This window comes from Scardinius erythrophthalmus, assembly GCF_964197995.2.
Source record: "Scardinius erythrophthalmus genome assembly, chromosome: 2".
Taxonomy (NCBI): domain Eukaryota; kingdom Metazoa; phylum Chordata; class Actinopteri; order Cypriniformes; family Leuciscidae; genus Scardinius; species Scardinius erythrophthalmus.
Window position 1 is genome coordinate 11,987,293 of NC_138222.1, and position 15,242 is coordinate 12,002,534.

The 15,242-nt window shown below is 35.5% G+C and overlaps 1 protein-coding gene across 1 annotated transcript in view; it reads left to right on the top strand.

Moving 5' to 3' along the window:
• Positions 1–8,305: 8,305 nt before the first annotated feature.
• Positions 8,306–15,242, top strand: part of LOC308687291 (adhesion G protein-coupled receptor L3) — a gene marked incomplete at its 5' end in the record, with an annotated part of 274,566 nt that continues 267,629 nt past the window's right edge. The window contains one exon of the mRNA XM_081359704.1: positions 8,306–8,360. Within this exon, the coding sequence (XP_081215830.1) occupies positions 8,306–8,360 (55 nt within the window). The remainder of the gene's footprint in view (positions 8,361–15,242) is intronic.

Sequence of the window (15,242 nt, forward strand, 5' to 3'; positions counted from 1 at the left end):
ATGGGCCAGATATCCAAAACAATCATGCAGGGGTGCATTTTTTTTTTTTTTTTGAGTAATTATTCGATTTGAGCACTTTTTATTGCAAGTAACATGCTAACATGAAAAATAAAAATAAACACCCTTTATACTGTGATTAGGGTTATTAAAGTTTGGCAAGGTCCAGAAAAGGTTTGGCTGGAGAGCACAAACATGATGTCATGCCAAATAACATACAGGGTTTTAAAACTTGACTGTAATATAAAAACATAATGATCATTTTATCATTTTAGGGATGATCCTACAAAGTAAGAAAACTGAGAAAGAACTGCTAACATATTTGAGTATATCAAAAATCATGTCATCTAATACATAGTATAGTTTACAAGAGCAATAAATGGGTCTCTGAGGTCTCTTCTGCTCACCAAGGCATAAAATATGTAAAATATGTATATTTTTCAAAGTAATTCTGTCAAATACGTTTTTCTTTTAATTAATCCAACCACATCTAGATGGAAGCTGCAAATTTGCCTTCAAAAACTGACCAGTTTGAAGCCATTTCCAAAGGCAGAATGTTACACAAACATTGGATTCAGCCCTGATGCCTTAACATCCCTGTAGACTGCCTGAGAAGTATGGCAGTTTTTTCACGTTTCGGACACAGCCTGCAAGGGAACCGCATCCAAAACTAGACAAATTAACATCACTGATTGCTCAGAACACACACACACACACACACACGCTTGTACACACGCACAGGCTGAATGACTTTGGCCGCACCAATTAGCCACTGCACTGATATTTTCAGAATGTGCAATTATGGAACGGGACCCAGTTGACAGTGGACATTTTGGACACTCAAGACAAAAAATAACACACGCACATGCACTTGCACACAAACACACATTCCACAGACTTCAAATGGTTTTATATACAGCTACTTAAAGGGTTAGTTCACCCAAAAATGAAAATTCTGTCAGTAATTACTCACCTTCATGTTGTTCCAACACCTTAAGACGTTCGTTCATCTTCGGAACACAAATTAAGATATTTTTGATTAAATCTGAGAGCTGTCTCACTCATTTATAGGCTGCAAGGGAATTGCATCTGCCGGCCCAGAAAAGTTAATAAAGACTAGAGCCCGACCGATATGGATTTTTGGGCGCCGATGCCGATACCGATAAAAAAAGCCAGATACCGATATATCGGCCGATATTATTTATGTGTATATTATAATACAGTAGCAATATTATTTATGTGTATTATAGTACAGTAAGTTTGGACACACTTTACAATGCATTTTAAAAAGAAACTTGTTTCTTGTATTGTCACAACAGAACAGAGGAACATCAAAATATATTAAAGTTCTGATAAATAAAATGTATAAAAATACAAACTTAAGATTTTTTTTTAAGACTAAACGTTTAGTCCTTTGAACAAAAACAACAATTTCACATTCAAATTGACAACAAATTCAAATTGTCATAATTTACTCTCTCAAGTTGTTTTTTTCTTCTGTTGAAAATAAGTTATTTGGATGAATGTGGGTAACCAAACAGTTGATGTACCCCAGTGACTTCCATAGTATATTTTTCTCCTTTGGAAGTCAATGGGGACCAGCTACTGTTTGGTTACCCACATTCTTCAAACTATTAATATTAGAAAAATATTAGAAGGAAATTAATACAGTTGGAATAACATTAGAGTGCCTGTAAATAATGAGATCATTTTTATTATTGGGTGAACTATCCCTTTAAGGACAAGCGGCAATGTGTTTACAATTGCTACTGTCTCTTTAAGAGCTGAGCACGACACGTCTAATGTACACGCATTTGACAAGCGGACAACCGACATTGTTTATGTAAATCTTGTGTGTATTTAACAGTATTAGCACAATAATACTCGAAAGATAACTTAGTCCAGTATCCAGGCGCTGGTACTAGAAAGTTTCTAGTACCAGCGCCTGGATACTGGACTAAGTTAGAAAGGCTTTTAGTGCATGTGAGCTTCACATGTACGCGCTGAGAAACGCACACGTTAGAACAGCGCATCAGCATTTAAAATTAAATGTGTAACCGACAAAGCATTAAAGCACATGCACATTATGAACTTTTGTGAACTGCAGTGTTAACATTTTATGTGAATAAAGCCTACGTCGCGTTGTTCCGCTTCACTCTCGGCTTATTTAACCGCAGCAAAACTGGACATGAGTCACGAATTTTGTCATCCTTATTTGAGTTAAGAGAACTGATAGGGATGTTCTTTTAATTGTTATTCAAACAATGTATGTCTCGTGAGTCGTGACCAACTCACCATGAACACACTTCACCGCTGATCTCACTCGCGGTTCTCTCTGCCCGACTCTGGCTGGATCAACAGGTTGCTGAATGTGTGGCGCGTTATACACGAGTGTTGCCAACAGGGACGGTGTAGAGTGCCCTCTGGTGGACAAACTATACAATTGCAACACTCATAACATGGTTGAAGGGTGTTTCGTCCGTTTTTATTTTATTTTTGAAATATTAATTTATCGGCCGTTATAAATGCCGATACCGATAGTTTTGAAAATGCCTAATATCGGCCGATAATATCGGCCTGCCGATATATCGGTCGGGCTCTAATAAAGACATTGTTAAAATAGTCCAAGTGACAACAGTGGCTCAACCTTAAGTTTATGAAGCGACTAGAATACTTTTTGTGTGCAAAAAAATAAAAAAATAAATAAATAACGACTTCATTCAACTATTCATTTGCTTCCTTTTGGGCCTCTGACGTGAGTTCACGAGAGTACAACGACTCATGCACGAGAACTGAGAAGATGACGCTCACGATCATTTGATGGGAAAGTGTGAAAGGTACGCCATTCATTTTGCGGCATTGGTAAGGCACTTTTACATTTTCTCATTGGTTTCTCGCGATTCGGATATTCAGGAAATGCACACTTTAGAACCATTTTAAACACTACACCGAGACCCATCTGAGTCATCTTTCTTAGTTCTCGCGCATGTGTCGTGGCGCTCTCGTGAACTCACGTCAGAGGCCCACATGGAAGAAAATGTATAGTTGAATAATGTCATTATTTTTGTAGTTTTTTTTGCGCACAAAAAGTATTTGAAAAAATTCAACTTGAATTGGACCATCGAAAGTCAGAAGCAAAGACATTGGTTAATAAAGTGAGATGAAAAACGTGAAAAACGAGTATACTGTATTTATGCAGATAAAACTGGGCATACTTTATATAAATCCATTCCAATTCATATAATCCAAATTTATATAAAGAGCTTCTGTATAAAGCACTGCTGTTTCATTCAGGAAATACAAATTTTGTTCATCTAGAGATCCAAAACTAATGAAAACTTGCCATTACTCAAGAATACAAAGTGGACACACACACACACACACACACACACACACACACACACACACACACACACACACACACACACACACACACACACACACACACACACACACACACACACACACACACACACACACACACACACACACACACACACACACATCAGATTTGCATTGTGTTCCCTCACTTTGCATGATTTTCCATTGTGGATAAAAAGTCAAAACAATTCCTCTAGACACACACTGCCATTCAAATCAGGGTACACACACACACACACACACACACACACACACACACACACACACACACACACACACACACACACACACACACACACACACACACACACACACACACACACACACAAAAAGTAACTAAGTAATGCAATTTTTTACTTTTTTAACTTTTTTGTTAACTTTTAATTTTTTTTTACTTTTTCTGCAGATGTTTTTGCACTTGCACAACACAATTCAAACCAAACCAAAAGTGTTTGGTTACCAGTGATATTCAATATTATTTTGCGTGTGTGTTGAGTAAGAAAGTCATAAGGATTAGTAAATGATGACAACTTTCATTTTTGTGTGAACAATCCCTTTAATGTTTAGGCTTACTGGTGTTCAACTCACTATATGTGCTAACCAGCCTGCTTGAGGAGTAGCCTATCAATAGTGTGCTGCCTTTGAAACACTGTAAGGATTGAGAGGTATTCAGGTTATTCATTGCGGTGGAAGCATTACATTCAACTCCCATCAGATAACGTTTGTGTCGCAGGATTGTGTTTCTCAGTGTGTGTTTGTGTGAGTGAAGATCATCCTAATGAAAGCTCTTGTCGCTCCACACGGCTCACTATAAGAGGAAACCAACACACACCCTGATCGTTATCATGATATGGACTCTGTCCTACATACACACAAACACACACATAGATGGTCAGATAACACACATTTAAAGATGTGTGGGTGAGAAAAAACTTGTCTTTGTGCCATTTATTGGACATTTGATAATTTCCCAACCACACTACGAGAGCTCTGAGAATGAGTGTCTGCTTCTGTTCAAGAGCCGCTTACTTTTCTGACATGACATGCTACTGTTTCACAGTATATATATATATATATATATATATATATATAAAACAATTCATTAAAGCTATTAATTAAAGCTAATCAGAAATATTTAAAATATATAACGAGGTAGCTTGAACTGAGTCAGTTTATTATCTTGAGTGAACTAAACAAGAATACTCTAATCATGTTGTTTGTTGGCCTTTTTTAGATTCTCAAGTATTTGTCTAAAGCTTATCCAAATGTTGTCCAAACTTTCCAAATTGAGTTATCGTTGAACAATGTTGTGCCAGTTCCCAGCATGCATTGCAGCTTGAATAAAATCATACATTTACTGGCTAAATTCATGCTGCAGCTGTTGTTGTCACTGTTATTTAGCTGTCATATGGTTCAGAGTTCATATTTTTTACTGAATTAACATTTGTTGATCACCACCATTTTTGAGATTTGTGTTGTGTTGAGGTATATGTGCATCTCACTGCAACTTTTGTACGCAGTTTATTTGCCTAGCAAGGGAAAATGTTTGCCTCTTGTTTTAAGAAGCAAATACTGTTCGCATCATGTAGATAGCTTTGAAAGTCAAACAGAATGAAAGAAGAGGAAAGAACAAGGATTGTAACCCCTTGCATTGCTAAATGCTAATCATTTTTAAGTTCAAACGTATTTAAGTTGACTTTAATTGGAGTAAATTATTTGAGTTAACTTAAGTTAAATGTGATAGATTGCCTTATTTTTATTAAGTTAGGTTTAAGTTTTTAAAAGTTACTTTTTTTTCTTTACAGTGAATTAGTATTTAGTTTAGTGTGTCTTTAGCGCCTAATGGAGCTGTAGCGCGTGCCAAGAGGTCGTATTCACAGCAGTCGGTTCTCTCTCCAGAGTTTGTTTGCATCTGTGAGTGTTAGAGCATATGTTAACACTGGCGAGTGTGTGACCTTAAAATGTTTCCTGTGGTAATTTTAATTTGAAAAAGATCCAAAACTAGTTTGAGCTAATGAGCGTATTTCTGGCCTGATACCTTCGCCAGATTTGCGTTGATCCTCAAAGGAAGGAAATTCCATTTGGTTAAACGTGGAGATTTTGTTTTGGAGAAAGAGAGAGAGAGAGAGAGAGAGTGAGTGAGAATGACTTAGTTTGGTAAAATTGCATGAAAGGTGTAACAGCACGTGATAATTTCTGAAAAATCTCACCCTCATTTATAGATGTAGAGAAACACATTTCAGATCCCATAGCCACAGCTGACTATGTGCTGCCACTTGTTTGTGTGTGCATGGGTGTTTAAAACGTGTCATGTTTTTCACATACTCTATGTGACTTCACAACTCCCTCTGTCACATATGCACATGATAATGGTGTGCGTGTGTATCTTTATTCAGACCTGTTTCTTTCTGGAAGTGCATGACAGTTGTGGTTGAGTCGGTGAGCAACAAGCCAAATGCACTCGCTGACGACAGGGAATCATGGTTCAAAAAAGCCCAGCGATTGCGCTGACTCTGGGGATTCAGCCCTCGCCTGCTCGTCTGCTCCCCTGCTTCTCCCAGGATGCCCTTCTCTGCTCTGATTGGCTGATTCCTCACATTCTGCACACATTACTGAGAAGATGCGCACACACAGCAACTTTTTTACACACACACATAAAACAACCAGACAAGTTTATTCAGCGTCATGGGTGAAAGTGAAATCATACAAAAATGTTAAATTCTCATGTTGTTCCAAACACATATGACTTAGAAAACAGTGAACACAACATTTTGAATGGGGCATGCTACTGTTTCCCTGACAACAAAAGCTTGAGTAAACCATAAAGGTGACAGTGTTATGAGGGTGAGTAAATGATTACTCACTTTTTATTTTTGTGGTAAACCCTTTCTGAAATGGAGGTTGTGATCGTCTTTTATTTTCTAGAACAAGAACAAATGTAGGGCGGTACTTGATTTTGTCAATGAGAAATTGATTGGATGGTTGTGGTTTGCTATTGGTGGATCTCATGTGAGTGAGGGGTTGCTCATTATCACTAGCACATTTATTTCCATCAAGAGGTGCATCAATTTTTGGTCAAGATCTTGTATTGTCAATGCAAGAGTCCAGAAATCTGTAAAGTCTCCTCCAGCACATCACAAACACTTTCACTGAATTTAAGGTCTGGACTCAATTCATGTGTGAAAATGATTCTTCATGCTCCCTCCAAACCATTCTTTCACAGTTTGAGCCTGATGAATCTTGACATTGTCATCCTGGAATATGGTCATAATTGTGTCTTCATACATGGTTGTTAAATAAATGAAAAGCTATACACTCCATCAGATAGGGTTAGAAGAACTGTTACTAAACATATAACATGCTAGAAACATAAAAATCACTGCAATAATGATCCAGTATAGACTCTTAAGCATTTGCCTATTTAGGCAACCTTTTTTTTTCTTTCTATTTTTTTAGCTGGGCAGTGTGCATTGGCAAGTAAGCTGAGCAGTCTTTCTGTGGGTCATATCTGCCATGGTAGTGTGTTGTCCAATAGAAACTCTGTGCTCCAGTGTTTGGTTTTGCCCAGTCTGAAGTGCTTTGGAGATTTCAGGCCTGAAGAATCTGTAAACATCAGCACCTATTCATATCCAGTGCAGCGAGCCGAGCGCTCCAGCATTCCACAGGATCCTTTATCGGCCAGATCCCAAGAGCCACAAAAACAACGGGATTCCACAGGAAGGAAAGGAGTGAGTGAGAAAGGGAGAGTGAGGTGTTGAAAAGCTTGTTTGTTACCAGGGGTTTAACTAACGTTATGTGGCTCGCAATCCACCTTCTCATGGCTTTGAATCTGTAAAAGGCTTGATGTTTGTGCTTTATATGGGTTATGCCTGTTATGATCATTATGGTGTTATTTCCTAATTAACACTAAAGCAATGCTGCAAAGCATCATGGGACCCCAAGTATCAGTTACCACATAGACATGTGGAGTTATTTATTCTTTTACTGCCTGCAGGAGAATATTGCGCAGAGTTTTTTTTTTCTTTTTTTCTTTTGATGAGTGAAAATTTCCTTGTCAGGTGACCTTTGACCCTGGACATTCCATCACTGTCATCAGCCATCCGGAGAAATTGCTCCCTCTTCTTCAGGGAAAAACAGTCAAACACTGTGTTGTCGCAGATCAGATCACACTAACACATTACCACATTAACATACTATGTGCTGGTATCAGGGTGTCAAACAATAATACTGTGGTACTATGATGTAACACTGAATTATTGCCATGTTCTTTATGACACTTTATTGCTTTAATGATTAACATAATGTATTGGTGTTTGTCCAAAATCAAACAATGGCAGTACCATGATATATTATGGTAGAGTACTTTTTACTTGGCAGCTACTTGATGGTGGTTTAATTTGAGATGTTTAAGCCTTGATGTGCTCACCATAATAAATAACTGATAACCTGTAATGTTAAAGTGATAAATCAGCTGATGCTTGGCTAATTTCAATCAGTTGTTAATGGTAACTAAAGCTAAAACAAAAATTATTATAAATTGTTAAATAAAACCAAAAATACATATTAGATGGAAAACTTACAAATGTTTTTGATTGGATAATTGGCTTTGGCCTATGAAGTGTTATTTGTTCCTTGTGCCAGTTGCAAAATCAGTTTTCAATGCCAGTTTTCAATTTTGAGGGTAATGCTTAAATTGCATAAATAGTATGTAAACAAAGTTTTCAGTGTATCTGTACCATTGAGAAATCCATGCCGGTTGACCACTAAAAAAAGTGTTGTCTTCTTTTTGTGTTCATAGGTGGTTTTATAGTTGTTGAACAAAAAGAACCACTCTGAATCTTGAGTGAACTACATAGTCACCTAACCAATCTGCTGGAAGGGGAGGAGCTACTCACAAACCGGCCAATCCAGAATGAGGGGTGGGGCCATGGGGGTTTTACAAGTGCTGTTATTGGCCAGTCTGCTGGAGCCTGCAACTCTAGGTAAGTCTTATACTTCCACTGAAATATTAATAACTGATGTAGTCAATTTCCTTTTTTTTATGCATTTTTCTTAAAGATATAAACCAAGTTTAGAGATTTGTGCTTCATTAAATAACATCAAATATTTTTTGAATCGTTCAATCAAACTTGAAGGGTCATTAAAAAAATCCGGACATCACTTTTGGCAATTACTGTATATATATATATATATATATATAATTACTGTATATATATATATATATATATATATATATATATATATATATATATATATATATATATATATATATATATATATAGCTCACTAGGTTTTTGGAATGGAGAAAAATTTGATTCAGCAAAACCAGTGTACCTCTTCCTTGAACAGAAAATGACCATAATGGGCGATTAGAGGTGCTGCCATCATTTTAGAGGATATTTGGCCACAGAAGGTTCTACAGAGAGTAATGTAATTATAGATTGGGGAAAAATAAAAGAGCACAGTAGAAGTAGGATTCAGGCAGTGGGAGAAAATTAGACATAAAAATGTCTAATAGCATGAGGTCGGTAATTATTTATTTACCCTTTCTTTGTAGGTAACCATGCATTTCTGCTCGCTCGTCTAATTAGAAAAGCTAATGTTCTGCATTGTTCTGTTTTCCACTCAATACACAACAGTCTAAGTACACAAACAACAGAAAAGCACACAAATTCCCCAATATGCTTTGACAAATAGACTTGCACAGGCCTAAAGCCTCGGAGCTTTTAAAAGCACACACTTATACACTGATTTTATAGTCTCTGACTCTGAATTGCTATAAAGAAAAAAGGAAACAGCACTCATGCATTGAAGGCAGCCATTCCTCTGAAGATACTGAATCTTTCTGCTGTAATTAAATTACCTGAAGGATTGTTTTTGTCCTTCATAGAGGAAAGAATAAATCACTATTCAAGCTGAGATATTGTTGTCTACAAAAGTTATATTTTCATGTGAAATTTTAAGGACACTGTGTGCTACGTGACTGAAAATTTCTCTTTAGAAGGTTGCCTGATCACAATGGATAACATATCATGTGAACATTTTTGTACTCTCTGATGTATTAACATTTAGATTACTCATTGTGTGTGCTATATTGCTATATTTTAGCAATTTAATGTCATATTTTTTATATTTTAATGTTACATATGTTTTTTATGTAACATTTTGGATATATTTTGTAATATATTTTTAGGGGATTTTTTATACTAAATTATATTTACACTGTATTTATAATCAATTCATTCACTTTTTGAGCATAGACCTGAAAATTAAATTTCCAACTTAAACTGTTGTCAATCTTGAATGCTTTAGAGCACAGACTTAAGTTTGATCTCTTTTCATAGATGACACTTGGCAGAATATTGCTAAAGTGGAAAAAGTAACATAATTTTACGTGTATTGTAATGAAAAATGCATTAAAAAACTATTTAAAATTTTCATATGAAATATATATTTTCAAAATCACGTTTTACTATAAAACTGCAAGAAAATCAAAGCCATAAATCTAAACAAGCTATGATCCAAATTTGAACTTGATATCTCAAAAAATTTGCTTTCAGTAAGATTTTGTTTGGCCGCAGTACCAAACGCTTCCACTATATAAGATTCGTCTCCCATTCATTTCCAATGTGGTCATTTTTGACCGCGAGGAAAGTGTGATTACACACTTGTGACTATTTTTCTAATCATGTCCATGATTTTTTATTTTTGTGTGTGTGTGTGTGTGTGTTCACATAGCAAGTGCCAAAAACCTTTGCCAAGTTTCGTACCATTCCAATTAAGTAACATTTCTAAATCATCCCTATTTATTGTCTTACCACGTGTTCCTGGTTTTATTTCAAAGAAAAATGCTTTTTGTAATGTCATCCATCCAAAAAAGTTCAAATGTCTGTATACTGATAATCAAACTCCCTAAATCCCATTGTTCACAGTTAATACCAATCAAAATGGGAATAATTACTGAATAATTATTAGATTTCTGAAGGATCATGTGACACTGAACACTGGAGTAATGATGCTGAAAATTCATTTGAACATATATTCACATAGAAAAGTTATTTTAAATTGCATTAATATTTCATCATTTTACTGTTTTTACTGTATTTTTAATTGAAAATCTTTTTTCAGTGCAGTCCATCATGTTGCTGAAAAGAGACTTATTTAAAAAAACATAAAACATCCTAAGTATTCCTAACTTCTGACCTGTAGTATACAGTAAACATTAGCATCTAAATGAATTTAATTGTTGCATTGAAATGAAAGCAAAAATATATAACATATGATTTTATGGACAGTTTATGCAGAAATTTGTTCTGATCGTGTGTCATGAGGTTTACTTCTGAGACAGCTTTGGCTTCAAGTCCATTCACAGATGCATACTTTGAAAAACCCTCACATGCACAGTTGGGATTTTCAACGTACTCTGAATTTGGAATTTAGTGTCCGTAATCTACATCACGATATAGGAAACATAGGACCAGATTTACCAAGAGCTTGCGCAAACCCTCTTTTGGCGTAAAAAAAAAAAACGACTGTCAGAATTCACAAAAGACACGTGAAAAATTAGCAATGAAAAGGTGTGGAAACAGTTATTATTTCGGGCTGACATTATTGCATATGCATTTGAAGGAGTTTCACTTTCAGACGCAAAAGTTATGGGAGGAGAGTATTAAATGAATCGTGCAAGGTGATTTACTGAGGTTTGCGCAAGTCAATCTACTGGTAATTGCGCCATTATTTACCGCCAATAAAAGCATGTTTTACACCAGATGCTAATTTGCACGCAGAACTTTCCACTCCCATCAGGGCTTATTTGGAATTGTATTCTCATGCTAAGTTGCCCTGTTCAGTAAATCTGGCCTATAGTATGTACATGGTGACGGTACCTGTTTCTACAGATGGTATATTTGATACTGAGTTGACTTCAAGAAAACCTCCACTGAAGTAAAATTTCAGCAGAGAAACTATCAAATGAATCATATTCATTCTTCATCACGTATCGCAGCTCAGCATACATTAGATGAGTCTCTAGCCTGTGACAGTCCTCCCACATGTGGATCTTAATCATCATTTCTATGTATTTAACAACAGATTAAAGTCAAGTTTGTGTTTACAAGAAAATAAAGACGTCACTTAATATCAAAGGCTAATCCCAGACAACCTAACATCTCTCTCGGTCTTTCACCTACTAACCTACTTTAAGCGGATCGCAAATCCTGTTTCACTTTAAAAAAAAAAAAAAATTCTTAATCCGTTTTTTGTCTTGTTTTCCTGTACAAATGTCTGCAGATTCCCTAAAGGGACATGGTGATGGGAAAAAATGATATGTCGATTTTGCTTTCTCTTTCAAATGTTTTACATTCCCACAAGAAACGTTGCATTTGCTTGCAAAATGTTTGCATTCCCTGAGTAACTTTGCGTTTGCTCGCAAACCTTATAAGTTCTTTGTAAGCGAACGCAAAGTTTTTTTGGGGAACGCAAAGTTTTTGCGAGGGAATGCAAAGGTTTTGCGAGCGAATGCAAAAGCATTGAATTCCCCCTGCCATCTCATATTTTTTCCATCACCATGTCCCTTCAGGGACTCCGTTAAAGTCAAAATATTTCTAAATCAAGATACGTTTACTTGAGAAGCAAATTACATGGCACAGTTTTGTTTTCTGAATTTTTTTTCCTCCTCAGAATTAAGTGACTTTATGCTTTAAACATCTGTACGAGCTAGGCTGCTTTACGTAAAAACTATAAATAACGTAAAAATAACCAAATTAAATGCCCACGATATTAAACTAGTTTGCAAAGAAACTGTTTACAAAGAATTATTTTATGTTTTATGTTTATACTATTTGTCAGCACACATTTACACACATTTTTTTTTTCATCGTGTTTTGTCATTTTCATTGATAATTATGTTTTTGATATTTTAGCAAACTAGGTCAAAATTTGAATATTTTTGAAAGAAGTCTCTCATGCTCCAAATCAGCATATTAGAATGCTTTCTAAAGGATCATGTGACCTGAAGACTGGAGTGAAGATGCTGAAAATTCAGCTTTGCATCACAGGAATAAATTATATTTGAAAATATAATACTATTTTACAATATTACTGTGTAATACTTTTTACTGTATTTTTGATCAAATAAATGCAACCTTGGTGAGCATAAGTGTGAACATCTTTCAAATATATATATAGAAAAATAATGATTTGATATTGTGTAACGAGTTTTGGTAATAAAATAACCCTTTAAACAGTACTAAAAATCAAGTACTTTTGTGCTTCTACTCGAATGAAATTAAAATAGACTATAAAAAATGTAATCACTGGGCCAGACACACACAGTATGTTTTAAACTCATCAAATATCTCTAAACACATTTAGAGTGTATTACATCTGGATGGAGGATATCATATGGATGATTTTGTTTTGAACTTCCAAACATTTCACACAGTCGAAATCAAGAGATTTTTTTAGTTTTGTATTTACGGCATTTTCACAGTAGATCAGTGTCAGTGCTAAACACTCGCCTTTCACTGCAATAGCAGCATTCTGAAAAGGTTTAAAGTGGGGCAAACACAGGACAGGATGACATGTTTAACTGGCAAAAACATCCATCTGACGCATTTATACACAGGTCGACAATTAAACAGTATGTGTAAGTCAGGTGGACTGTTGAGGACTCAAGAAGACAAAGGATTAAAATGCCCTACCTTATTATGTCTGTGTGTATCTGTATGTTTGACACATACCTACACTCCCTCTCACATGCACATTGAATAAATAACCTGAGCTTCTTCATCTACGCCATGATGCAACCCTGAGGAAACTCTGTGCCGTCTGAAGCAGTGTGTTTTTGTGTGTCTGCGGTTTCCTCGTCTTCACTCCAGTTGCATTCTGATGTTCCGCCATACCAGAAAAACCTCCGTTGTGTGTCTACGACTTTATAGCATTTTAATTTTGGTCATTTTCACGACACAACTCTCAGGAATACTTGACTGGTTGTGTAATTGACTGCTGTTTCAGGCAACTGATTTACCGTACCATGCAAGTTTCTCGTCTTTTCTCATCAGATAATTTCGGTACATTTGTTTATTTTCTAGTAGGCGTGTAATAAGCAAGTTAATGTACAATGAGTAAAATGATCCTTTACTTATTGCATTATAGTGTGTCTCAAAGATTGTTATACACTAAGGTTCAAAATATTGGGGGCAATAATGCATTAAATTGATCTTTCAAATAAACGTTGTTCTTTTGAACTTTCTGTTCATCAAAGAATCCCAAGAAAATCCCAGTTTCCATAAAAATATGAAGCAGTACGACTGTTTACAACATTGATAGTAATAATAAATGTTTCTTGAGCAGCAAATCAGCAGAATGATTTCTGAAGGATCATGTGACACTGAAGACTGGAGTAATGATGCTGAAAATTCAGCTTTGATCACAGGAATAAATAACATTTTTAAAAATATAGTACAATAGAAAACAGTTACTTTAAATTGTAATAATATTGAACAATTGTGCTGTTTTTACTGTATTTTGATCATATAAATGCAGCCTTAGTGGGCATAAGAAACTTCTTATGAGGAATCTTGTTGACCCCAAACTAAAAAAAGAAATAACTTGTTAAATGTCATTTTGTAATGATTTAAGGCATTGCTCCTTAGAACCGTTTTGACTGAAAGGGCTCTTTAAATCTGAGTCAAGAACCCTAGGGTTCTACATAGAATACAGAAGAAGAAGAAGTGTAGAAGGTTTTGGACCCCATTCACTTTCATTATATGAGCAAAAACATTCTCCCTCATATGTAGCGCAGTGGTTTACTACATGCACATTAGCAGTGGTCTCCAGACGAAAGATCCATCTCGCACGAATATACCAAGAGAAATGATCAAGAATAGTTTTGTGTCAGTCAGGATATTTTGGACGTTCTTAATTTCTTTTTGTTCAGGGACAGTTGCTAATAGCATTCGGGCATGAGCTCGCTAAAAGTGTCTAATTAATTTCACTGAAGATTTCTCCCACTTCTTCTGTTAATTAGTGCATTTTAAAGTTATTTTGACTGCAGGGATTTGTGGCTATAATAGCATTCGCTTAATAAGATTAACCGTTAGAAACAGAGTCTAACTGGCCGGGTACTTAAACCGAGAACATTCTGTTCATCTGTAACTCGCAGGAGACTCGTTCGGCATGTAACCTGGAGACTCACTCGCCAGCTTGCACGCGCATGTGGGGAATATTGAGGATGTCAAGAGCTCATTTAGCCACATTTTCTTGTAAACTGCACGAGCAGCAGTTTCAGCATTAGAAAAGCCTCAGGAAAAAGGGAAACTTCTTGCTTTTGATCAGTTTGCTTGCTTTGATCGCTGGTGTTTAGATTTGACCCAGCCGTGTAATTGGAATAAAGGTTTCCTAGCAAGCATCATAAATAAATGGGCTTTGAATAAACCAGACAGAGCATGTATTTTGGCTTGTCGTGATTTATTGATTAATCATCTGATCGTGGTTATTCGATCTAATCTCATATATTTGAGATAACCACAATAACTGTGCAGTTTAAATTTCAATCACATTTTGCCTTAAAAAAATGTACGTGCTTAAAGAAATTCCATCAACTGCACAATATCTTGTTTTCTTTTCTGGTAGAAGCAGGGACGTTACAATTTGGCCGGGGATAAAGAATAAAAACAGTTATAAAGTACATTCATATACAAGGTCTGTTTGTTTAATCAGAATGAGTTATATTATATTATATTATATTATATTATATTATATTATATTATATTATATTATATTATATTAATTATATATATATATTATATTATTTTATGCTACATTATATTATGAATATTATAAATATTTTTGTTTGTCATGAT